Here is a 25,780-nt window from a genome sequence, read left to right as displayed (position 1 = left end):
TGCTAAATTATTTAGAATTTTGAGTCACTATTATAAATACTTTACTAGTGTCTTGTTTTTTCCCCTTTATATTCATTTGCAGGCTGGACGGTTTTCCACCAAACGTCTGAGAGAGTGACCTATAAATCTAATAGCAAACCTCGTACCAGATTCCTCAGTGGACCTGTGTCTTTGTCCATCTGTTTGTATTTGTTCTTTTGTATTTAAACTAATCATCCCATCTTCTCTTGCTGTCTTAGTCCATTCTATATTTCTGCAGGAAGCCTGCTTTTTTTAGCCGTTTTTAATTTATTGGTTATCATTGCACATTTTCATTTCATATACAAATGCTTTAGTGCACTGCTTTTGGCTTATCACTAAATAATAAAGGCATATGTGGAAGAGCTCATCTTCTCTGCATAAAATATAAAGTTAATATGGAAAATTTATTAAGTGTACCAAAGCTTTTGTATTTTGGTCTAATTTGTTTTTAAGTAGTGGTTTTAGTTTTCTCAAAATATTACAAATATACAAGTGTGCTTCCCTAGCATCTAATCTCACCAAAAATGGAGAACTCAGAGCTCCTCTGGAAGACTGGTCTCTTTCACACATGTTTCGACAATGAAGACTTGCATGTAACAAGCTGGATACTTAGCTGTGTATCTCCTTGATGCAATACTAGGAAGGTCACTGGAGGCTACAACTCCTATTTAAGGACTGTTGAACATTTTATTGTTTTTACACTGTTGTATCTTTGAGATGTCTGCATGTGAAAAATGCTAAAACACCAGTGCTCCAGTTAGTATTCAAAATAATTGCCTAACCTGGTTTTCCATAAGCTTTATGCAGCTCATACATTTGAATATTTTCTATTCACTTATCACACTTGTAACCATGCCATCATTTTCCTACTAGTTTATAAATTGTTAAGAAAAAGATATTTAGGATGTTCTAATTAGTGATATGGATTATAATTATTTCTGTGCCAGATATACTTTGTCATCAAAATTCTGGCTGGAGCACTAGAATTGATCCAGTTGTGTCATGTAAATTGCCATCCTTATAACATGATTTGTTTTAAGGCCACCTCTTAAAGAAAAAACACTGTCCTTCTCCAAAAAACTCACTTTAATTATTAAGGTGACTTTGAACAAAACTTTGTGCTCTCAGTGCTTGGGAAAAATGTTTTAGGTTTCCAAAAACTTCAGTATTATTCTTGGGCAGAGCCTGGTGTTAGACATCTAGACAATGATTCTGAACAACAGCTTGCTAAGAGCAAAGACTTATATACACTCTCCTCAAATATTGCTAACTCAGACAAGTTAGTGCTACATAGCAAACGCTGGTGTTTACCATGCTTCTTAGATTTAGGCAGCTATCTATATTTCAGGAAATTAACTCAACGTTGAAATGTTTGTTGTATATTTATTTAGCAATACAGTGCAGATTAGGTCCTTCCAGCCCTGAGAGCTAAATAACCCCAGCAATCCCCAACAACCCTGATTTAACCCTAACCTAATCATGAAACAATTTGAAATGATCAGTTAACCTACCTGGTATGTCTTTGGACTGTGGGAGGAAACTGGAGCACTGGAGCTGATCATTTAAGAATTTGGAACACCTGTTCTAATTTTATTTTATGAATTATTAATGTATAAAGTCTGTAAGGCAATTTTTAAAATTTGCCTAGGTACATTGGAAATAGATATTTATTATGCTTTTTTTTTGCTTTCAGAATGTTCTAGTTTAAGTTATTTTCCATAATTTACTGATTGATAGTTGGTGATATTTTTCCAGTTATTGTACAACATTTAAATGGTACTCTGAGCACATAGTTTTGTACCTTATTATGAAACACAATTTGATTAGTTTTCTTAATTAGAATTTTAAAAAAACTTTCTTCCATGAATTCTTTAAAAAATAACATTTGTGTATTATTTTTCAATGTATAAAGGTATATTGTCCTATCAGGTCCTGAAGGCCATTAAAATTATGTAAAGTGACAAATTTTGAGATTTTTGTTTCAAAGAAATGTCCAGTTAAAGTTTTGACATTAATCTAAATTAGGTACTTTTTCTGCTGATTAATTTCTTTGAATACTTTGAATCGTATGTAGTTTAAATTTTAAATGTTTTGAATGGTATGTGGTTATGAATTATGGTTTTCATTGCAGATTTTTTATTGAAAATTTTAGACTTTGTCCATACATAATCTATTTTCGTAAAGAAATCCTATATTATTATGTCAATTGTATGGTAATTGCAACACACTATTGAAATTAGGGTGCGGTGATGCTAAAAATCTTGCAATTTTATTTTTATAGTATTACTAAAGTAAGTCAATTGAGTTTCAATGGTGTATGATACACTACTGTATTTGTTAGTGTCATATACCATTATTTTAGAGGAAGTCAATTGATTTATTTTAGCAATACCATATATTTAAAAATGTAAGACTCCCAAGATTTTTGGCGTCAAAAGTGATTAGATAAAGGAAAATCCTCTAGATGTGGAGGGACTTGAAGATGTTTGGAGAATAAATTGGGATTAATGTAGGAGTAGCGTAAGTGTGTAGTCAGTGGCCATTATGGACTCCGTGAGCAGAAGGGCCTTTTTCCATTTGGATCTCTCATGTCTGTAAATAAAAAAATTAAATGAAATGAAAATTAAATTAAATTAAATGAAAAATTAAATGAAATGCTAGGAACATTCTGCTCAGGCAGCATCCACTCAGAAAGCAGTAGTACTAACATTGCATATTATATAGTTACTTGTTTACAATCCTGAAGTGCTGTCTCTGCTTCTATCTTACTGCCGATGCTAATTGACCTGTTGAGTGTTCCCAGTGTTTTTGTTCCTGAACAATTTCACAAATTTTCTGTAATTGCATAGTTTTCCAGTTGGTTGTATATCATGCGGGATGCTTCCCGATCTATCGAATGAAGCTCAAGGGGTTTTGGAAATTGAAACAAGTGAATAGGTTGTTATAAACACTAGAAATTCTGCAGATGCTTGAAATCCAAAGCAACACATCCAAATTGCTGGAGGAATTCAGCAAGTCAGGCAGCAACTATGGAAATGAATAAACAGTTGACGTTTTGGGCTGAGGCCCTTCTTCAGGACTGGAACGGAAGGTGGAAGATGCCAGAAAAGGTGGGAGAGGAAGGGGGATAGGTAGATGGTGATAAGTGAGGCCAGGCGAGTAGGAAAGATAAAGTGCTGGAGAGGAAGGAATCTAATGGGAGAGGAGAGCAGATCATTGGAGAAAGGGAAGGAGATCCAGGAGGAGGTGATAGACAGGTCAGAAAAAGAAAGAGGCAGGAGTGGAGAATAGAACAAGGGGAAGGGGAGGGAATGTTCTTTACCGGAAGGAGAAATAGATATTGATGCCATCAGATTAGAGGTTACCCAAATGGAATATAAGGTGTTGCCACAAGATGAGGCCATGTACCGACATGTCAGAATGGGAATCAGAATTAAAATGCTTGGCCACCGTGGAGTTCCGCTTTTGGCGGATGGAGCAGAGATGCTCAACAAAGAGGTCCCTCAATTGTTGTTATACGTCACTTTTAGCACCAAAGCACTCTAGGTGAGGCAATAGCCGCTGATAGCCCCAAGTAATTTTCTCCTTGGGACAGCTTTTGGAAAATATTGGTGCAGGTAAGCTTTATAAATTATTTTCCCACATTGGATATTTGTATTTACCAGAGGAGATTTCATATTTGTACAAGATAGTTTTCTGAAATATTCCCTTAGAGATAAATCATTTTTAAAGTTTATTTTTAACACACCAATAAAACCAAAAGTTTGGCTTTATAATAATAGATGTAGAAAATCCATGCCTGCCAGTATGCCGACGTGTAACACAATTTCTGGTGCTATGTGAACGATCTAAAATTTGATTTATCAATCCAATCTGACACCAATCTATGCATAACATTTTTTTTGAAATTCAAAGCCCTCCTTACATGTGCATACATACACATAGGGGCCACTAAGCACATGCCATAGCATCAAACAGCATGCAGAGCACATGTGATGATCTTTAACTGTGTGTACATGGTTCTTGAACAAACTGGGTTTCCCTCTTTGGGAGCAGGTCTAGTAGCAACACAATAATTTCCAATGTGAATGTTATGCATATATTATATTTGATACTCCATTTATTTGTAGTAGCCAGATCAGATCAGTATAGCATCTCCTTATCTTGAGAACAGAAGATAAGTCTTCTATCTTTCCTTCTCAGCAGAAATTTTCATCACAGACAAATACATGAGGGGGGACTGAAATTAACTACTCCACCCTGCTCCCAACTCCACCCAGCCCCATTGCAGTGGTGGACCTGGATGTGAGTTTGAGTACAAAGTGATATTAGCTTCCTGGATACAAATAACTGATTTGAATAGTAATCATTTGTGCTAGCAAGTGGTCACTATTGGAATTAGTTATTTGTATTCCAAACTTTCAATTCTTTTGTAAAGAGTGTGATCAATTAGAATTTTGCATCAAAACAACTGCACGTGATTATCTATGAAAGAGCATCAATTTTATGCATTCACATTTAACCAGGTATTGACAAATTTACTGTTTATACATTGTTTATTTCCTTTATTTGAAGCTGACTTTGCAAGTGTATTTGATACTTAATGCTATTGTAGGTAAAATGGATGACAAGTCAAAAAAATTAACCATTCTTAGCATGTTAAAAGTATTGTAGAGCAAGCAGAAACATCTGAAGATTGTGGCTGTGACATCAGTCATATATAGCAGATATTGTTCCTTGCCAGCACCAGTGATTGGCATAGAAAATGATTTATCATAGTATATCATTAGTTACTGTGGAACTTCTAAGTTTATCACTTGGGTTATTATACTTAACCATTAAATCCCAGATTATTCTGGTATGAAATTTTTTCATACACTGTTATCTTTGAAAAGTGTCATTCCTTGAGTACAATACAACATTGATTATGTCTCATCAAAAACCAAAAAGCATTGCAGATGTTGGAATCATGGTATCTTTGGACAGAGAAAACTAATTAACATACAGGTCAATGCCTTTTGATCAGAACTGAGAAAAGCTAGAAATATATTTCTTACAGAGAAGGGATATGGCTGGAGAGAACAGAAGTAATGTCTATGAAAGTGGACACAATGGTGGTTAATAATATCTAAATTACTGTGTGTTTATTTGTTCAATATTCACATTGTATGACAATGTGTTGATTTTCTGGGTGCATTAATAATTTCAGTGGGAAATCTTACGAATCTGGAAAGAAATAATGTAAAGTTGGTTTCCAAGAGATTCTGTTCCTTTTAAATGACTGATAGCTTATCTCTTTCTTACCTCCACCCTAACAACTCATCTCTTTCATACTCACTCACCCGTCCCCAACTGCACTCTATTCAATCAGTCTGCCTTCCCCTATGGCTGCCCCTCCCCACCATGCCAAGGCACTCTTTCCTCTCTGACCACTCCACTTTGGTGGTCCTCCACATTTTGACACTGCCCCTTACCTGAAAACTCTCCCCTGACTCACACACGTGGTCTCCCCTCTCCTTCTGGGTACCTGTCTGGCCCCCACTACTTATCTCTTCATGAGAAAAATTAATTCTTGAGGATTCCTTTGGGCAGCACCCAATTGAAGATTGGAAGCCTAAGAAGACATAGTTCACTCAGGTTCACTGATCAGAAAAGGCAGCGACTCACAGTAAACATAAAGTACACTGCAGATGCTGTGGTCAAATCAACATGTACAAAAGCTGAATGAACTCAGCAGGTCGGGCAGCATCCATTGAAGTGAGCAGTCAACATATCGGGCCGAGTCCTGACGAAGGGTCTCGGCCCGAAACATTGACTGCTCACTTCAACGGATGCTGCCCGACCTGCTGAGTTCATCCAGCTTGTGTAAGCGACTCACAGTAGTTTGATACTTCGCAGCAGTCAATCATCATTTGAGATTGATTGACAAGAACAAGTTAAAGAAAGGCAGGGACAAGCGGACCAGCTATCGTTGGAGTGGTCAGAGTGGGGTTTTGAGGCTTTAGCTCTTCAAGACTTCAGCGAGGAGAGGCTTCAGTCAGAGAAGGCAAAAAAGCTGTAGGTAGAGTGTCTTTCTCCCCCCACAGTTTATTGTTTTTCCTTTTTTATGGTTACTCTGTTAGGAACAGTAGAGGTGTCAGGCAGGGTAGTGGATGTCTTTTTGCAGGATGTGGGAAGGCAGGGACCCTTGTGATTATACCTACAAGAAATGCATCCAGCTGCAGCTTCGAACACTGTGTTAATGAGCTGGATCTGGATGAACTCCAGATCATTTGGGAGGCTGAAGGAGTAGTAGATAGGACATATAGAGGTAGTTACACTGAAAGTGCAGGACACAGAAAATTGGGTGATAGTCAAGAAGGGGAATGGGCTTAAGCAGCCAGTGGCAATCCCCCCTCAGCAATAGGTTTGGGTACTGCTGGGGCAGATGACCTAACAGAGGAAAGTCACAGCAGTCAGGTCATTGGCACTGAGTCTGGCTCTGTAACTCGGAAGGGAAGGGGCAGAAGAGATGAAATGTGGTGATAGGGGACTCGTTAGTTAGGAGAACAGAAAGGAGGTTCTGTGGATGAGAACAAGATTCCTGGATGGCGCGTTGTCACCAGGGTTTGGAATATCTCGGATTGAGTCCTCAGCATTCTTAAGTGAAAAGTGAACAGCCAAAGGTCATGGTCCATGTCAGCACCTATGATAAAGGTGGGAAGAGTGATGAGATCAGAAAATTAGGTGCCAAGTTAAAGGACAGAACATCCAGGGCTGTGATCTCAAGATTACTACCCGTGCCAAGTGCGAGAGAGGCCAGAAATAGCAAGATCACATAGTTTAAGGCTAAATAGTTAGTGCAGAAGAGAAGGCATAAGATTTTTGGATCATTGGCTCTCTTCCAGGGAAGGTGGAACCTGTACAGAAGAGACAGTTTGCACCTGAACTGAAAGGGGGGGGGCTAATATATTAAGAGGGAAGTTTTGCTCGTACTGTATGGGGGGGAGGGGTTAAACTAGAGTTGTAGGGGGGATGGGAACGAAAGTACCAGAACAGTTAGTGGAGACAGATGTTGATGAGACCTCAAGCAAAGTCAGGAATCAAAAGGTCTGACTAATGTCCCGAGCTGTGTATATTTCAATGCAAGAAGCAGCGTAGGATAGGCAAATGAGTTCAGGGCATGGATCAACACCTAGAATTGTGATATTGTAGCCACTAGTGGACTTGGTTGCAAGAGGGGCAGGACAGGTAGCTTAATATTTCAAGGTTCCTTTGTCTTAGATGTGGCAGAGCAGAAGGGATTAAAGGAGTGGTGGCTTTACTAGTCAAGGAAGATGTCATGGCAGTAGTCAGTCAGGACACACTTGAGAACTTGTCTAGTGAGGCGTTATGGGTGGAACTGAGTAATAAGAATGATATGACCAGCATCCAACAGTCCAAGATATTTAGAGGAACAAATTTGTAGAAGCATTGCAGACTTGCAAGAAGCATAAGGTTGTTATAGTAGATTTTAACCTTCTACATATTGACTGGGACTCCCATATTGTAAAAGGAGTACATGGGATAGAATTTGTCAAATGTGTTCTGGAAAGGTTCCTTAATCAGTACATAGAAGTCTTAATGAGAGAGTGCACAGTACTTGATCTGCTGTTAGGGAATGAGTAAGGACAGAAGTTTGTGTAAGGGAACACTTTGAATCTAGTGATCATGATGCTATTAGTTTCAAAGTAAATGTGGGAAAAGATAGGTCTGGTCCATAGGCTGAGATTCTAAATTGATTGTGTAGCCAAGTTTCCGTCAAACTCAATATATAAGCTTGCTGATGACACCACAATTGTAGGCCATATCTTGGGTAATGATGAGTCTAAGTACAGAGAGGAAATTAAGAACCTGCTGGCATGGTGCAAAGACAATAACCTATCCCTCAACATCAGCAAGATGAAGGAATTGGTTGTTGACTTCAGAAGGAGTAGCTGACCGCACAACCCCATCTACATTGGTGGTGCACAGGTGGAACAGGTCAAAAGCTTTAAGTTCCTCGGGGTGAATATCACAAATGACCTGACTTGGTCTAACCAAGCAGAGTCCACTACCAAGAAGGCCCATCAGTGCCATCACACAAACCAAGCTTCCATCCTTGGGCTCACTTTACACCGCACGCTGTCGGAGCAGTGCTGCCAAGATAATCAAGGACACGATCCACCCAGCTAACACACTTTTTGTCCCTCTTTCCTCCGGGAGAAGGTTCAGGAGCTTGAAGGTTCGTACGGTCAGATTTGGGAACAGCTTCTTTCCAACTGTGATAAGACTGCTGAACGGATCCTGACCTGGATCTGGGCCGTACCTTCCAAATATCTGGACCTGACTTGCACTACCTTACTTACCCTTTTCTATTTTCTAATTATGATTTATAATTTAAATTTTTATTATACTTACTTCGATTTGTACTTCAGGGAGCGCGAAGCGCAGAATCAAATATCGCTGTGATGATTGTACGCCCTAGTATCAATTGTTTGGTGACAATAAAGTAAAGTAAATTGGAGCCTGGTCAATTTTGGTGGTATCAGAAAGGATCTGGCAAGTGTGGATTGGGACAGTATGCTTTCTGGCAAAGGCAGTATGTGTGAGGCCTTCAAAAGTGAAGTCTTGAGAATACAAAGCTTGTATGTGTTTGTAAGAATTAAAGAAAGACAAAGATAACTAGTGTTGGGAAACTTGGTTTTCATGAGATATTGAGGCCCTGGTTGGGGGGAAGAGAGGAAGGAGGTGCATTACAGGTATAGGCAGGTAGGAAGAAATAAGGTGCTTATGGAGAAATGCAAGAAAATGCTTAACGGAATCTGGAGGGCTAAAAGAAGGCATGAGATTGCCTTAGCAGACAAGGTGAAGGACAATCCTGAGGGATACTACAGATATGTTAAGAGCAAAAGGATTGCAAGTGACATAATTGGTCCAATGGAAGATCAGAATGGTAATCTATTCGTGGAGTGAAAAGAGATGGGGGAGATCCTTAAAAAGTCTTTGCATCTGTGTTTACTCAGGAGATGGACACAGACTATAGATGTGATACAAAGCAGCTACGAGGTCATGGACCCTATACAGATTACAGAGGAGGAGGTGTTTGCTGTCTTGAGGCAAGTTAGGGTGGATAAATCTCCAGAGCCTGGCAAGGTGTTCTCTCCAACTCTGCGGGAGGCTAGTGCAGAAATTGCTGGGGCCCTAGTGGAAATGTTTAATCATCATTGGTGATAGATGAGGTGCTAATAGATTGGAAGTTGGCCATTGTTATTCCATTGTTTAAGAAAGGCTCTAAAATAAACCAGGAAATTATAAATTGGTGAGCCTGACATCAGTAGTGGGAAAGTTACTGGAAGGTATTCTAAAGAACTGGATATGAGTTTTTGGATAGACATAGACTGTTTATGGATAGTCAACATTACTTCATGCATGGTAGGTTATGTATAACCGATCTTAGTTTTTCAAGGAAGTTACAAGAAAAATTAATGAAGGCAAGGCAGAGGTTGTGTCTACATGGACTTTAGCAAGGCATTTGGCAAGGTCCCACGTGGGAGGTTGGACATGGAGGTTCAGTGATTTTTGAGCATTCAAAGTGAAGTAGTAAATTGGAGATTGGTGCTAGGTCAGTTACTTTTGGTCATCTATATGTATGATCTGGATGGTAATGTGATTAACTGGATCAGCAAGTATGCGGTTTACACCAAGATTGGGGGTGTATAGACAGCAAAGAAGAATATCATGGCTTACAGTGGTATCTAGACCAGCTGAAAAATGGCAGATGGAATTTAACACAGATAAGTGTGAGCTGTTGGATGACCCAGGGTAGGTCTTACATGGTGAATGGTCGGGCCCTGAGGTGTGCAGTGGAGCTGGGAATACAGGTCCATAATTCATTGAAAGTGGTGTCAGAGGTTTATAGGGTCATAAAGAAAGCTTTTGACATAGTGGACTACACAAATTAAATTATTGAGACGGGAGGTGAGGTGTTATGCTAAAGTTGGATAAGAGATCTGTGAGGCCAAATTCGGAGTATTGTGTGCAACCTACGGGAAAGATGTAAATAAAGAGAACAGAGAAAATTTACAAGGATGTTGCTGGGTCTGGAGGACCTGAGTTATATGGAATGATTGAATAGATTAGGACTGTGTTCCTTGGACTACAGAAGACTGAGAGGAAATTTGATAGAGGTGTACAAAATTGTGAGGGGTATAGATAGGGTAAATGCAAACAGGCCTTTTACTCTGAGGTTTTGGGACTACAACTAGAGGTCAGAGGTTAAGTGTGAAAGGTAAAAAATTTAAGGGGAGCATAAACCTTTTCACTCATTGAGGATTATGTGGAATGAGCTGCCAGTGCAAATGGTGCATACAAGCTCGATTTCAACACTTTAAGAAAAGTTTGGATAGTTACATGGATGTTAGGGGCATGGAGGGCTATGGTCCCGGTGCAGGTCGATGGGAGGAGGCAGCTTAGATGGACTAGGTAGGCTGAAGGGCCTGTTTCTTTGCTTTTCTTTTCAATGACTTTGATTTGCATGTCTTTTTTATTTAAACAGAAAACCATGTACTTCATTTAAAAATATTTTTTGTGGGTTCTAACTTTTAACTTTCCCTTTATTATATGTGAATGATTATTATCTTAAAATAATTAAGTCTGCATTCGTATATTTAAATTGTGTATGTAATATAATATGGTATTGTGTTTTTCCCTTGTGCTTAGTCAATTGCATCAGATTTTTCTCAGAATCGTAATTAGATGTATCAACTTGGGTGATGCGAATTTATTTGCCTTGTGCCAGGAGTACACTGGAAAGACAAAAACATTATAAATTACCAAAATAAATAATGTTAAAAAAGGAATATTGAGTTAGTTTTCACAGGTTCATAAACAGTTTAGATATCTGGTGATGGAGAGGAAGAAGCTGCTTTTTAATTATTGAGTGTGGCTCCTGTACAACCATTCCAAAAGTACTAATGAGAGTAATGCCCCAGATGGTGAGGGCCCTTTCTGATGGATGGCTTAGCTCTGTTCCATTCATAAATGTTACCTTAAAGAAATGATTAAATGACATTTTGCTAAGTCCTTTCTACCTCTCTTGAAAGTCCTTCCTATTGTGGATAGTGCTTTTAAAACTGTTATTAACAGAGAAAAAGAACAAGTATATTTTAGACCCAGTTGACTAGTTATTTCCATTATGTGTGAACAAGAAGTGGATCTTCATGTGCACGAATTATTGAACTGTTTTGAAGAATCAGTTGTCTGTACTGATTCTCTCAAGTATGGTTCTAGAAACACAACTTTTCCTGCATTCTGGTTTTCAGTATTTTTATCGGCAGAACCAGTGCTGAAAGGTGCTGATATCTGTTTAACAGATCTCTCCATGCCAGGTGCTACTGCAAATTTATAGCTTGCAGAACATGCAAATACTAACCAAATTAACGAAATCAGTTCTTGCATTACTTTGTGCAAGGAAGCAAATTGCTCATTAGTTTATTTATTGTTAATACCATCTCTTGTTCTTTTGACATTGGTTCAATCTGTAGGGATAATTTCACAATTTACTAGTTGTGGATTTTCATAGGGGGATCTACATTTCCTGTGATCAAAACTTGCACTTTAATGATTCTGAGAAAGGGAATATGGTAGATAATGTGATTTAAGTGCAATTTAAGTATTGTGAATCTTACAATTTGTTCACCATATCATCAGGCTATATGATTTAAATCTAAACTAGTAATTCTTTCCATGTGAGTAAAGTAATGAAAACAAATAACTAAGAATGAATCTGCTAATAAATTGCCTCCTTTTTAAAGTCATATGAATCCATTTCAGAGTTCAGTTTGAAAATCTTGATCAATGCAAGCATTTGTTATCTAATCCTATATTTGTATTGACGTAATCAGTGGCACGTATTGTTCTTAAAGGTTAACAGTTGTCTCTGAAATAGATCAATGCCTCTTTAGTAAGATGTGCCAAATAATCAATATATCATTGAAAGTGATTTCAGACTTGTCAAAACATCCTATAATTTGGCAGTGCTCAAACAAAGTAAGCCTGAAACATTTAACAGTAAACACCATATTAGGTAATTGATAATACGGTTGGAAACTTCTTGCTCCCTAAAGCTTGAAATATTCTTTTGAATAGTTTCCCATTGACCATAAAAACTTGAATTGCAGCCAAAAACATTCAGTTTAATTTCCCACATGGTGACCTATTTGATGCATAATATTTAGAAGTATGAAGCAGTTTTAATTATAATTTTCATTAACTGACATGATGGGAAATATGGGCTTATTTTAAAAAGTTAATTTTGAACTTTACTAGATTCTTATGGAAAGTCCCTGAATTACTTTGCAGTTATGGTTTCATTCAGTGATTTGACTGCAAATTACAAGAACTTATTAGCTGTTACCATTGCTTTTCATGTAACCATGCATCTGTGATTTCGAATGAGCATCAATAACGTCCTTCCTGCAAAATATAACCAACACTTTCACCACATTTCAATTTAATTTATTTGGAATACAGCAAATCATTTTAAAAAAAATCAACATTGTGTTTAAAATGTTTAACCAAAGAAATATTCACAAATTTATAATGTGCAATTCTGAAATAATGCCCCTAATATCCACAGTCTTTGTTCACTTCAACTTTGCTTGCAGCAAATCTTGTTCTTTAAAAAAGTGCTAAAGAATGGCCATCATAGGGTAGGTGTGGAGATTTTGTCACATCTCCAACATTGAGGCCATATTACACATACTTTGCTAGGTGGCACATTTGCCTGCCCAACACTAGACTCCTGGGGAAAAAAAACTCTATTCTGGAATAAATTCAGTCATGAGCAATGATTACCAGGTGGAGGGGGGAAGGGAATAGCTTCAAGATGTTTCAAACTCTCCAGGAAGAAATGAGTTTTTCTAAAGGTCTAGAATCTCTGGCCCTCCACTGCTTCAAATAGAAAAGGAGTATTTGGGAATGTCAAAAGCATGCATAGGGAGAACTCAGGCTCCATTAAAGTGGAGCTAGGAGCGGATCATCTTGCAAACCAACATTTGATCCTTGTGTCAACAACTGTCTGTCCCTTTCAGGGAACTTTTCACATTCTTCTCATTAGAACTCTCAAAAATGGAGTGAAAATAAGTCATCATTTATTCCAAAGAAGTTGATAAAGAGAAGTAATTTTCATTTGAGTTCAAAGTGAGATCATTTGCTAAGATCACCATTATCAATCAAATATGGAATTCTTTACTCTGAGAAAGGTTACAGCATGTAAGAAAGAATCTAGGTGACTAGTTAAAATGCATACAAGAGAAAATTTAATGCCTGAATACTTGATAATTTGATAGGGTCAAATAACCCATCTCCGTGCTGTGAATTCTGTGAGCCATTCTGTATTGTGTGATATACCTGAATTAGTATACTGTGGTATGTTGTGATTTTATTTAAAAGCTGGTTGAATGAATATCTTGGATTTTGCACTGTAAATTGTTTTTCATTGGTTTGACCAAATAGTTTACAAGTGTTCTGCTGATCATATCAGGTATTTTCTGGTGAAGCTAGCAAATAATTTCCATCCATTTATTATTTATTTAAGGAATATTCAGTTTTAACATCTATTATTTTTAATGTCCATTGGTGGATTTTTACATCCCTGTATCTCAATCCTTGCTGTTAGCAATGAGCATGACTGGATCAGAAACCACAGAACCAGATATAAAGTTCTCTAAACATTAACAATGTGTTATGACTCCTAAAAGTCATGCCAGCGGCATATTCTCCACTAAGTTGAGCATGGGGCCTAAAGTGAGACTAGTAAACTCACACATGGTTAAGTTTTGAATGGTGAGGAGACAGCATTCTTTTTTACTGACACTGCTTGCTGCAAGATATTTATTTGGTTTCTGGTAACAAGCAGTAATGTTGCCTTCAAACTGCCTGATCAGCTAATTACATTGATGATTTAAAAAAGATATGTTGAAACACAAAAGAATTGGAATTGATATAAAGTCAGTATCTCTTTGGACAAAGTTTGATAGGGTAGTCACAAATTTAAATGTGCAGTACTGAAATAATGCCCCCACAGCCAATATCTGTGTTCACTTCACAGATTTTAAATTACCCTTAATGAAAACTCAAAATCAAGAAATTGCTGTAATTCTTGCTTATTTTAAGTTAACCATTCCCTTGATTCAACCAGAGAATGTATCACAACCACGGAGCCTGTGGAAGATCCACTAAATCACTGAGGACAAATTCAAAATCTCACTTCTAGGTTGTCTTATCAAATGCAGATAATTTTAACATTGTTACAACTGCAAATTCCAGACTTTTTATTTTATCTGCTTTTTAATCCAGATAGTAAAGAAATAATATTGGGCTGAAATTGGTTCTGAGAAGGGGCAAATTGTTTCTCCACCTAAACTTTCCTAACTTGGCTTTGCAGCTACTACATATGACATTCAACAGAGGTGCATCATATTGTTTTATTTGTGGATTAAGTTATTGTGCAAAAATTGTTCTTTTAAGTTGGTATTAAGAACAGTAGTATTTCTTTGCCAGTGTGACTTACTGTTTGGGGCTCATTTGAGAGGGAAGAAGTATTATTTGCAGTGTGTGTGTGAAGGAAAGGAATCTATAATAGAAAATAACACTTCCCCATAATTGATCTTTTGTACTTGCATATTAATACAAATTTAACTAGGGTTTTAAGGTTTGCAAACATTGTGTTGTGACTTCTGCCCGTTGATATCTAATGGCCACAGACCTGCAGAACAATATATCTTTATAAAAATGAATGTTACAGTTTATGTGCAGTCAAACCAATTGGGTTATTCTTAACTCTGGCAATCCAAATTAGCCTTTGTAGTTGGTGGCATTTTATCTGTTCTGCATCCCAAATAATTAGGTTGGGATTATATTCCAGTCTGTTGGAAAAATAGTTTTAATATGGCTTACTTTGTAATTTTTAGATATTTTCCTTGCTGATATTTTTTGAGTTTGTATTTTTGTACAATTTTAGTTTTGGTGAAATTACATTTTCATTTCCATCTGAAAACATTAATACTTCTATTTTCAGCAAAACTGGTAGAATGCCATTTTTATTATTGAATGAGAAGAAAATTAAAACATTTCAATTTGCAACAATATGCAATTTTTAACACTGAATGAAAAACAATTATGTGCCTTCTTCCAGAGGTCATAAATGCAAACTTTGCTGGTGTGGCTGCACAGTGAATTTTACTAGATTTTATTTTTGTTAAATTGAGTAACAAGATTAGCCTGTTAATTTCTTAATATCTAGACCATTGATTTTTAATCAGCCAAGTTAATAACTTCATATTGCATCATCTGACCATTGTGGATGTTATAAATAGTTTAAGGCCTAACTGTTTTTCTTGTATCATTTTACTTCATAGGGTCTACCCTGAAACGGCTATGCCTAGGCAAAGATCGCAGTAGTAACTATCCAGTTTTTGTTCTGTTCTCCACTACACATAGCATAAGCTTTATTATATTTGATAGAATTTATTTATCTTGGTGTTTAATGTGCAAGTTGTTTTACATTTTAGGTTACATTGGCACATCAGCAATGCACTGTTTGCTTTGCTTCAGTACAAATGCATGTGCTTCTGTTGATTTGTATGCATTATGGATATAATTTAATTTGCACCAACATTGTACTCTAGCATATTGATTTCTTCAGTTTGATTTTATGACTAAATTTTTATTTGCAGTTGCATTTACAAAGATAAATCAGTTAAAATTATGCCATGTTACAATTACATTTGATTTCTTTCCTCTCCCAGGGTCTTCAAGTAGCGCTAGTACAAATCATTCAGTGCAACAGGTCCTGCACCAGCACCAACCCCAGCCCCAGCCCCAACAACAGCAGCCACCTCAACAGCACTCCCAAACAAACAACAGTAATAACAAGAAGGGAACTTTTACAGATGACCTGCATAAGCTTGTTGATGACTGGACCAAAGAAACAGTAGGAGTTGCACAATTCAAGCCTTCTTTAAATCAGCTGAAGCAGAATCAACATAAATTTGATATGGAAGTCAAGCAGAAAATCTCCCAATTTGATGTGAGTAAGAGCTTGGCATCTTTATATCATACTGTGAAACGATGATGAATGGTCAAAATTTCAGGCTTAAGACACCAAAGTAGACAGGATTTTATGTGAAAGTAATAGACTATGTATTTAAATTCATTCTGGGGAAAACTATTGAACATTTTCATTGACTAAATTGCACTTCCTTGTATGTGTTTGCCTTTAGATACATTACACCTCATGTAATTCAGTTGCTCAGACTATGGTTAAATAAGCTTCAGGTCATGTAGTGCCTGATCTTTCTGGTTAAAATCCAGTTTTCCTACATGATAAGGAAACATTTAAACTGGGCACACTTTTCATGATAAATGAAAACACTGCCTCTCAGAACAGTACTTCTTAGCAATAGACTTGAAGCTATATTACAATTGATCTGTTGGAAATAAACAAGTCTACTAATTTTACTTTGCCCTTGTGTTTGTTGAATTGTGTATTGGAAATGTCTTTACACCTGCACTTTTTGTTCTAAATCTACTGGAATTGTTTTGTAATACCAGTTTGTCAATCACATTTCTAAAACTTTTCATTTTAGGGAATAGCTGCACCAGGGAGGATGAGGAAAGTTTCCGCTCCGATGACATGTCCAGCATCAGCTGCTTTAGCACTAGGGAGGTCAACAATACCACCAGGAATGTCAGCCACTCCTATTCCTGGTACAGTACCTACTTACATGCTGCCTCTTTGTCAGTATGGTGGAATGATCCCAACACCACTATATGGTGTACAATGGCAAGGTCTCTCAAGTTCAGCATCGCAGCCTGGGGTGCTAAATACTCAAGGAATATCTTCATTTCCATCTCTCAGCAAAGGTGGCTTACAGATGTTTCCAGTACCACTCCAGAAACCTATTATAAACCCATCTGGGTCCAACATGAGGACTACTTAGCTTTGTTATGAAGAATCTGATGATAAGGGCATGGGGAAACAATTTTTGAGAATCATTTTATTTAACTGCTTTCTTTATACAGATAAAATTAAATATAAGATGATAGCTGAATACTATTGGCAGCCAGAGTGGGCTTGCTAGTGCACATAGCCATACACTGCATTGAGCAATCACTGTGAAATATTTTCACAAAGTTGCTGAAAGCTTGATAGTTCTTGGGTGATAGTTGCATTTGTCTTGCAATTCAGACACTTTATATTTTGCTTTGTATATTTAACACTAAAATAAGTTACATTACTTGAATGGATATTGAGATATATTTAATAACCCTGCAGGAGTACAGTGCCTTGAATTATGCTTTTCAGTTTTCACTGGAAAGAAATGTTTAGAAGGGTTTTTTAAGTTTCTACTGTGGTCTGCTGGACATAGTTTAGTTATGAAAGGCTAGATGGTTTACAAGATGTCTATTGGGTAACTTAGCTATCTGCACATGAACAATGAGTATTTATTTGTTGCTTTACTGTCTTTGCCACATGGAAGTAACTAAATGCTGCTAGAATTGTCTGCCTTTTCCAGGGGCTTAATATCACATGCATAAAAAATGATTTAGCTGCTGTTCAATCTACTGCTACTGTAGGATAACAAAACAATTGATTCTAAATTTGTTTAAGAGAAAAAATAAACTTTAAATGCTATGCTTAAGTATCTGCACATATGTTCACCCATGTTGTGGTTTAGAGCAGCACTGAACTTAGTTTAAATTGCAGATTTACCAACAGTATTAACATGACTCAGTCTGTCTTGTCTTCCATATTTTCTTTTAATTTTCAAGAAATAAACAATTTTAACTTACCAACTCTTAACCATGAACAGATTCAACTGGAGGGAATGTACTTCGGAGATGGCACAGAATGACTTTTATCAGTTTGTTTAGTTAAATTGTACCTTACTCCGCATATAGGTTGCTTTTTCTTTTAGCATAATGTATTTTTGGCAAAGGGAACAAATCATACTGTTGTTTTGTTAAACCTTATGAAGAATGATAAAATACCGAGTGGAACACAAGGAAGTAAGCAAGGCAGATGCAATACTTTACAAATTCGGTTTTGAAGGTCTACTCCTCTTATTTCTTTCCTGCAATATTTTATAGGTACCTGCTGAAAGGCAGAAATGACTTGTGCTGCCAAGCTGTGAAGAATTGTATTGTAACTGTACTTCCGATTATTATCTAAATTATTTTTCTTTGGTTTATACCCTTAATATTCCATCAATTCGGTTAGAATTGGAATTTTATAGAACATTGTGCAGAGTTTTCTGCCTTGGCAAAATAATTCCTGTAGTAAGAGATTTCTGTTCTCTGTTATTTGTATCTTGCATTTATTTGTGTCTATGTTTCATGAGCAAAAATGGAAAATATAACAGAATCAGACATCTAATGCTTGCACTAAGAACAATTGGATTGCTCTGCTTGTTAAATAGCTTTTCTTTGTTTTACTGACATGGTCAGTGGCACTCAAATCACAGATTGTAATTGTAAGGATATAAATAAAACATATTTTGTGCTTGACTTTCTATATGCAATTGTAAGTTTTTTGTGTTTTACTAAAGAAAACAAATTACTTTTCAAAATGTGGGCAATGTTTATTATTTTCATTTATTTTTATCTTATATTTTGTCATGAAATGAGGGCCTATTTTAAATTTCCAATATCCCTAAATGGCATAAGTCTGTTCAATAGCATATGAATGAAGACAACATTTACATTGATGAAGTGTTTCCTTCCCTGAACTTTAAGATAGATAGATACTTTATTCATCCCCATGGGGAAATTCAACTTTTTTTCCAATGTCCCATACACTTGTTGTAGCAAAACTAATTACATACAATACTTAACTCAGTAAAAAATATGATATGCATCTAAATCACTATCTCAAAAAGCATTAATAATAGCTTTTAAAAAGTTCTTAAGTCCTGGCGGTTGAATTGTAAAGCCTAATGGCATTGGGGAGTATTGACCTCTTCATCCTGTCTGAGGAGCATTGCATCGATAGTAACCTGTCGCTGAAACTGCTTCTCTGTCTCTGGATGGTGCTATGTAGAGGATGTTCAGAGTTTTCCATAATTGACCGTAGCCTACTCAGCGCCCTTCGCTCAGCTACCGATGTTAAACTCTCCAGTACTTTGCCCACGACAGAGCCCGCCTTCCTTACCAGCTTATTAAGACGTGAGGCGTCCCTCTTCTTAATGCTTCCTCCCCAACATGCCACCACAAAGAAGAGGGCGCTCTCCACAACTGACCTATAGAACATCTTCAGCATCTCACTACAGACATTAAATGATGCCAACCTTCTAAGGAAGTACAGTCGACTCTGTGCCTTCCTGCACAAGGCATCTGTGTTGGCAGTCCAGTCTAGCTTCTCGTCTAACTGTACTCCCAGATACTTGTAGGTCTTAACCTGCTCCACACATTCTCCATTAATGATCACTGGCTCCATATGAGGCCTAGATCTCCTAAAGTCCACCACCATCTCCTTGGTCTTGGTGATATTGAGACGCAGGTAGTTTGAGTTGCACCATATCACAAAGTCCTGTATCAGTTTCCTATACTCCTCCTCCTGTCCATTCCTGACACACCCCACTATGGCCGTGTCATCAGCGAACTTCTGCACATGGCAGGACTCCGAGTTATATTGGAAGTCTGATGTGTACAGGGTGAACAGGACCGGAGAGAGTACGGTTCCCTGCGGCGCTCCTGTGCTGCTGACCACCGTGTCAGACCTACAGTCTCCCAACCGCACATACTGAGGTCTATCTGTCAAGTAGTCCACTATCCAATCCACCATGTGAGAGTCTACTCCCATCTCCGTTAGTTTGTGCCTTAAGATCTTGGGCTGGATGGTGTTAAAGGCACTAGAGAAGTCAAGAAATGTAATCCTCACAGCACAACTGAATCAATTCTAAATTAACAGACCATCTGTTTTAAGAGTTATTTTTCTAGTTCCAATTAACAAATTACCAAATAATGTGAATTCATGTTTACAAACTTTCTTTGTGATTTTAAACTCTTAAACCAGTTTTTATGAGAAACAGCATAAAAATTGCACTTTCTACACTTTTTTTACCCAGTTATTTATGACTTCAAAAGAAAATGGGCACTGTTAGTTTGCATCTTTTAAAAGAAAGTAAGTTTCAATAAGCTGACATTCTGGACCACTTTACAAAAACTTAATAAACATTATTTTGCAGTAAACATAACAAATTTGTACAGAGCAAGATTTCACAATAGCAAATAGAATGAGAAGCAAAAAAAATAGTAAGCCGCTGGAGGAACTGTTGGTTGAGCAGCCTTTATGCAGGCAAAAAGATGGTTGATGTTTTGCACTGAGACCCTGCATCAGGACTATTATTCACTTGCCTCTTCTACAATTAGAATAAATTTGTATATAACTTTTAGTATATTCATTTTACAAGACCTGAAGCAGATGCTCACAATCAATCTTTTCAATCATCTAAACACCCTGATAAGGTCTCAGCTTAATGTGTAATTTGGAAGATGGCACATCTAAGAATGTTATGTTCCACCTCATTCAAACCAAATAAATTCAATAACCTATGTTGAGTGGAGCACTGGCAGATGGCATTTAATCCTGACAAGTGCAAGGAGATGCATTTTGGAAGGTCAGATGAAATTAAAAGGTAGGGCACTAAGACTGATGCAGAGAGGTTTTGGGGTTGAAGCCTACAGTTCCTTGATAGGATGACTTAGAAGATATGGGACATACAGTACTTGCCAACACAGATTGAAACATGGTCTAAGAATTGGGGTGTTGTGTTGTAAACTTTAAAAATACATAACACTGGTTAGGTTGTACTTGGAATATTGTGTGCAATTCCAGTCACTGCACCATCAGGAGGGTGTAATTGCATTGAGGAGTATACAAAGGAAATTCACCAAGAAGTTGCATGAATTGAAGGACTTTAGCTACGAAGACAATTTGGATAGGCAGGGTTTACTTTTCCTGGAGTGAAAGAAACTGAAGAATGACCTGCTATAGATTAGTTTGGTTGTGCCATGGTCAACGTGGGCAAGTCTGGCCTGTTTTCTGTGCTTATCAGTCTCTGATTCCAAGTATAAAACAATTGAGGGGTGTAGATAGTCAATTTTTTTTCTTGAACACCTCAGGGTATAGACTTACAGTAAGGAAAGAATTTAAGGGGATCTGATTAATATTTGAAGCATGCTGCTGGAGGAGGTGATGGTATCAGGGATAATGACTATGTAAGAATAATTTGGGTAAGTCTAAGTGCCAGCAAGAGGGAGCAGTGTAAATGCATAATAGAATCAGCAAGGAGGCAGTGGCCTTGAAGACCCCATTTCTATACTCAGATGTGGAGTTGACATACTATTATTTGAGCCAAACTGAGATTTCTTTTCAAGAATGTGCACAAACGAAATGGGAATAATGTCTGTATCAGTGTTGGTAATCATACTTGTATCAGAAACGAACGTTGTACAAACTTTCAGAATGTGCAACTACTGTCCGTAGAGCCAAACTGTCGACTTGAGAAGTTAATTATTCAAATTTATTGCAGATATAGAAAGCAAATGATAGTTTGCCATTCTAGTTCTTTTTAATCTAATTAATTGGCAAACTTAACTGCTAATATAATTACGGCAACTCCTCAGAGCTGTGAATGATTTGGTGGATTTGAGGAAACCTATATTGAATCACACTTGAGGCAGATAATGTTTGACAGTGTACAGGTGTTTTGAATGTAAAATGCCCCTTTTTCTGTTTATGTGCAGTCTATTTGTTCTTGTTGAGATTGGAGTTGTTCATTGCCGCCTTAAATAGATCTTCTCTATCTCAAATTCCTATGAGGATGTTACAATTTTTAAAAGGAGACTGAGAAGCTACTTTCCTCCTGGAAAACACTTGCTGTGACAAAGAGTATAGAGTGTTCATTTGGGAATCTGCTGTCAAACAGGTGGATAATGTGGCCTAACCATGATAACAGCCTGACTGATGGCCCTTGGAAAGAACACTAGCACTGGTTTAACTATCCTATCAATAGACTTGGAGGATATTGCATTGCATTGCTAGTGTACTTGTTTTGTGTTGCCTATAAGTCTCCAGCAGTCTGTAGGATGGGGTCTACTGCTACTTGGTAAACCATGAACATTGGACTAGGGTTGGTCTCTGCACATTTAAGTTACCAAATGCTGGAGGCAGTGGTGAGTCTTATCGTTGAGCTGCGTATGCTGAGAAATGGTTTCCAAGATGGGGAAAGTGATTCACATTTTCCAGGATACATCATAAATCAGTACCTAGTGTCACACTTCATTTTCATTGCTAAAGGGCATAAGAAGGGAATTATTTTAATAATTCCATGCATGAGCAACTTCAGTTATGTAAATAGACTAGTGAATCAGGAGTTCACTGAACAGAATGCAAATAAATCTGATAGAAGTACTTAAAATCATAAAGACTATAGGAAGACTAGTGTAAAACTGTTCCCAATAGTAGGACAAAGAAACAGATGGATAAGCAAATTTAAAGGAATATGATTTTTTTAAAAAAATACAGTGAATGCTTAGGGTCTGAAATGAAGAGATCATTTAAAATCTAGCATAGAGCTGTGAGAATCTGAATGTAAAAGAGGATCTAACAAAATGAGCAATAACTGCCTTTCTCTTGTATAGATATAATACTATCAAAAGACTGAGTGTTGTAGATATCTTGTGTGTGTGATTTAGATTGGAATGTGTTATTGCAGTGGGAGCTGAGATCCTCCAGCAGATTATTGCTGCCTTTTGAGTCTCCATTTCAACCACTGGACTAAAATAACCCTGACCAAAGTCAGATCTTCTGGCTGAGATGTACAATTCAAGCAACCATAGCCCTTCGATACAGTCAGCCACTATTTCAACACCAACTTTATTGTCCATCTCAATGGGATTCCTTTTCCCATCATATTTTGGGCTTGATATTTCAAGTGGTGACATTTCTTTCCAGTTACAGTTCAGGGCATTCTGGAGTTCAGAATTCAAGTCCAATGGTGTTTTGTATTATCCAAGAGCATCCTTACTCCCCACTGCTTCTTTACCTACCTTTGGCCCTTGGTTATATTGTTACAGGCTATCCAAGAATAGACAGCAACACTCAAAATGCTGGAGGAAGTCATCAGGCCAGGCAGCATCCCGAAAGAATACAGTTTACGTTTCCAGCATCTGCAGATTTTCTCTTGTTGGTGAGAAGACTACATAGCCTCCAGTTTTACAGTCAGTAAAAGATCCCATTCATTGTGATGGCAGCAGAAAGAAAAACATTAAAGATGAACATGAAATAGGAACACTACAAGTCACTCTAGGCAACAGTGATGAATGTAGGTCTCTGCTGGGAGTTGTTTCCTGATATTGGAGAAATACTGATTGAATGCACAGAAGTCATCAGCATTTTCAGGGAAAAATTTTTATTGAAAGGTATTTATTTTCAAGTAGACTGGCAGATTTTATAGTACAGTAGTTAATTTTAATTAATCAAAATTCAAGAAAAGCAATGCTGCATTGAGGAGCAACAACTCAATTAGCTAGGTGGTAAGTGAAATATTAGTGAATTTTAACTAATAATGAAATGTGAAGTAAGTTTGACTGGGAGAAGCTCAGGTCACTTGCATTTAAGCAGGAAAATAATAACAATTTGATACTTAATGCCTTTACCTTAAAAGCAAGCCAAATCGGTCTCAGCTCAAAATCTGAAAAAAAAATTATGGGTAAGGTTTAAAATTTTTTTCAACTTTACAAAATCAATGGACATTCCAAAATTGGAAAAAGACTTTTCCCAAGCATAGAAAAGTTTTGTACAAATGAGATTTGGAAACTGTCAGATCTGAGAGTAATTTGATGAATCAAAAGGTAATTGTGTCCAGAATGCATTTATGAAAACTTATGTTAGCCAAGTGAATGTTTTTGCTAATGCGTGATAAGAATGTTAAATAATTCTGCAGACAGCAAAATCATACTAAATTACAAGTAATCTGATCAGTTCCAAACTAACAAAACTTATGCAATACATACAAAGCAAAGATTAAAGGAAAGTTTGCCATTATCTCAGCAGCTGGAATCAAGAGAGATGTTGTGCTTTGGTCTGAAGCGCTGCAGGCACCAAACATCAGGCATGATCGATCTTGAAGTATACATATGGCACAAACCTGCTAGAGTGATACCACATCATAAAAACAAACCACAAAGGATTAGTCATACTCAGCAGACCCTTCAATCTATACCAATTATTGAGTCTTATCTACACTAATCCAATTTGTTGGCAATTGGTCCATTGCCCTGGTATTTTGAGCAATTATTCAGATGCTTAGATGTTGTGCAAATACCTGCCCATTTTATAAGGCAGTGTTCCAATCTCTGGGCATTTTCCCCCTCAATTCCTCATCTAAAAACTCTGCCCTCTGGACTTTGACACCCCTGCCACTTGGTAGAGTTTTTCTATCTGCATCTTTAATAATTTTGTATACCTTTATCAGGGTCTCACTTTAGCCTCATCTGTTCCGAGGAAGACAAATCCACGCATGGTATCTCAACTCCATTCCAGGTAATTCCTGGTATATCTCAAGGGCACACTCTTCGGTGCAGTAACATGAGACCTTGGTGCATTGACCAGAACTGCATACAATATTCTAGCTGTAACCCAACTAGCTGTTAGCTGTTTTGTAAAATTATACCAACACCTCCACTTTTATAATGTGCTCCAGCTAATAAAGGCAACATTCAGGAATCTTAAATATATCAAGGTCAATTTCTTAATTTTAAAAAACAGCCCAACCATAAACTAGAGTTGTAGGGGAATGGGAACCAGTGTCAAAACAGTGAAGTTGTGGAAACAGATGTAGACCTCAAAGTCAAGAATCAAAAGGTTGAGCATGGTGCGACTAATGTCCTGAGCTGCGTATATTTCAATGCAAGTAGTGCAAGAAAGGCAGGTGAGCTCAGGGCATGGATCAACACATGGAATTCTGATATTGTAGCCATTAGTGAGGCTTGGTTGCAGGAGTGGGCAGCACTGCCAGCTTAATATTTCAGCTTTCCATTCTTTTAGATTTAACAGAGCGGGAGGGATTGAAGGAGGAGGGGTGGCGTTAATAGGAACAATGTCACAGCAATGTTCAGTTTGGACAGGCTAATGAGGCTTTATGGGTGGAATAAGAAAGGTATGGCCACATTAATGGGTCTATGTCATAGACCAACCAACAGTCACGGATTTAGAGGAACAAATTTGTAGAGGTATCGCAGACTGTTGCAAGAAAAAGGTTGTTATAGGTGGTCATTTTAAACTTTCCATATTGACTAGGACTCCCATACTTTAAAAGGAATAGTGGGGTAGTTTGTAAAATGTGTTGAGGAAAGTTTCCTTAATCTGTACATAGAAGTCCCAATGAGAGTGTGCTAGAGAGTATGATCTGCTATTAAGGAATGAGAAAGGGCATCTGACAAGTTTGTGTAGAGGAATATTTTGCATTTATTGATCATAATGCCATTAGTTTCAAAGTAAATTGGAGAAAGGCTATTTTGGTGATAGCAGGAAGGATCTGACATCTGGATTGGGACAGGCTGTTTTCTGGCAAAGGCATACTTGATAAGTGGGAGGCCTTCAAAAGTGAAATTGAGAGTACAAAGCTTGCATGTGCCTGTTAGAATAAAAGATAAAGACAACAGGTTTAGGAAACCTTTGTTTTCAAGAGAT

At 37.3% G+C, this 25,780-nt stretch overlaps 1 protein-coding gene across 4 annotated transcripts in view; it reads left to right on the top strand.

Moving 5' to 3' along the window:
- Positions 1–18,591, top strand: part of wnk2 (WNK lysine deficient protein kinase 2) — a 191,645-nt gene extending 173,054 nt beyond the window's left edge. For 2 of the 4 annotated variants that reach the window (XM_073072185.1, XM_073072184.1), the window contains exons 24-27: positions 83–181; positions 15,441–15,482; positions 15,831–16,111; positions 16,671–18,591. In XM_073072185.1, the coding sequence (XP_072928286.1) occupies positions 83–181; positions 15,441–15,482; positions 15,831–16,111; positions 16,671–17,024 (776 nt within the window). In that variant the 3' untranslated portion in view covers positions 17,025–18,591. The remainder of the gene's footprint in view (positions 1–82; positions 182–15,440; positions 15,483–15,830; positions 16,112–16,670) is intronic. The other 2 variants (XM_073072187.1, XM_073072186.1) reach the window with 1 other exon arrangement.
- Positions 18,592–25,780: the final 7,189 nt, after the last annotated feature.

The sequence above is a fragment of the Hemitrygon akajei genome, chromosome 19 (assembly GCF_048418815.1).
Source record: "Hemitrygon akajei chromosome 19, sHemAka1.3, whole genome shotgun sequence".
NCBI lineage: Eukaryota > Metazoa > Chordata > Chondrichthyes > Myliobatiformes > Dasyatidae > Hemitrygon > Hemitrygon akajei.
This window is presented reverse-complemented; position numbering and strand designations above follow the sequence as displayed.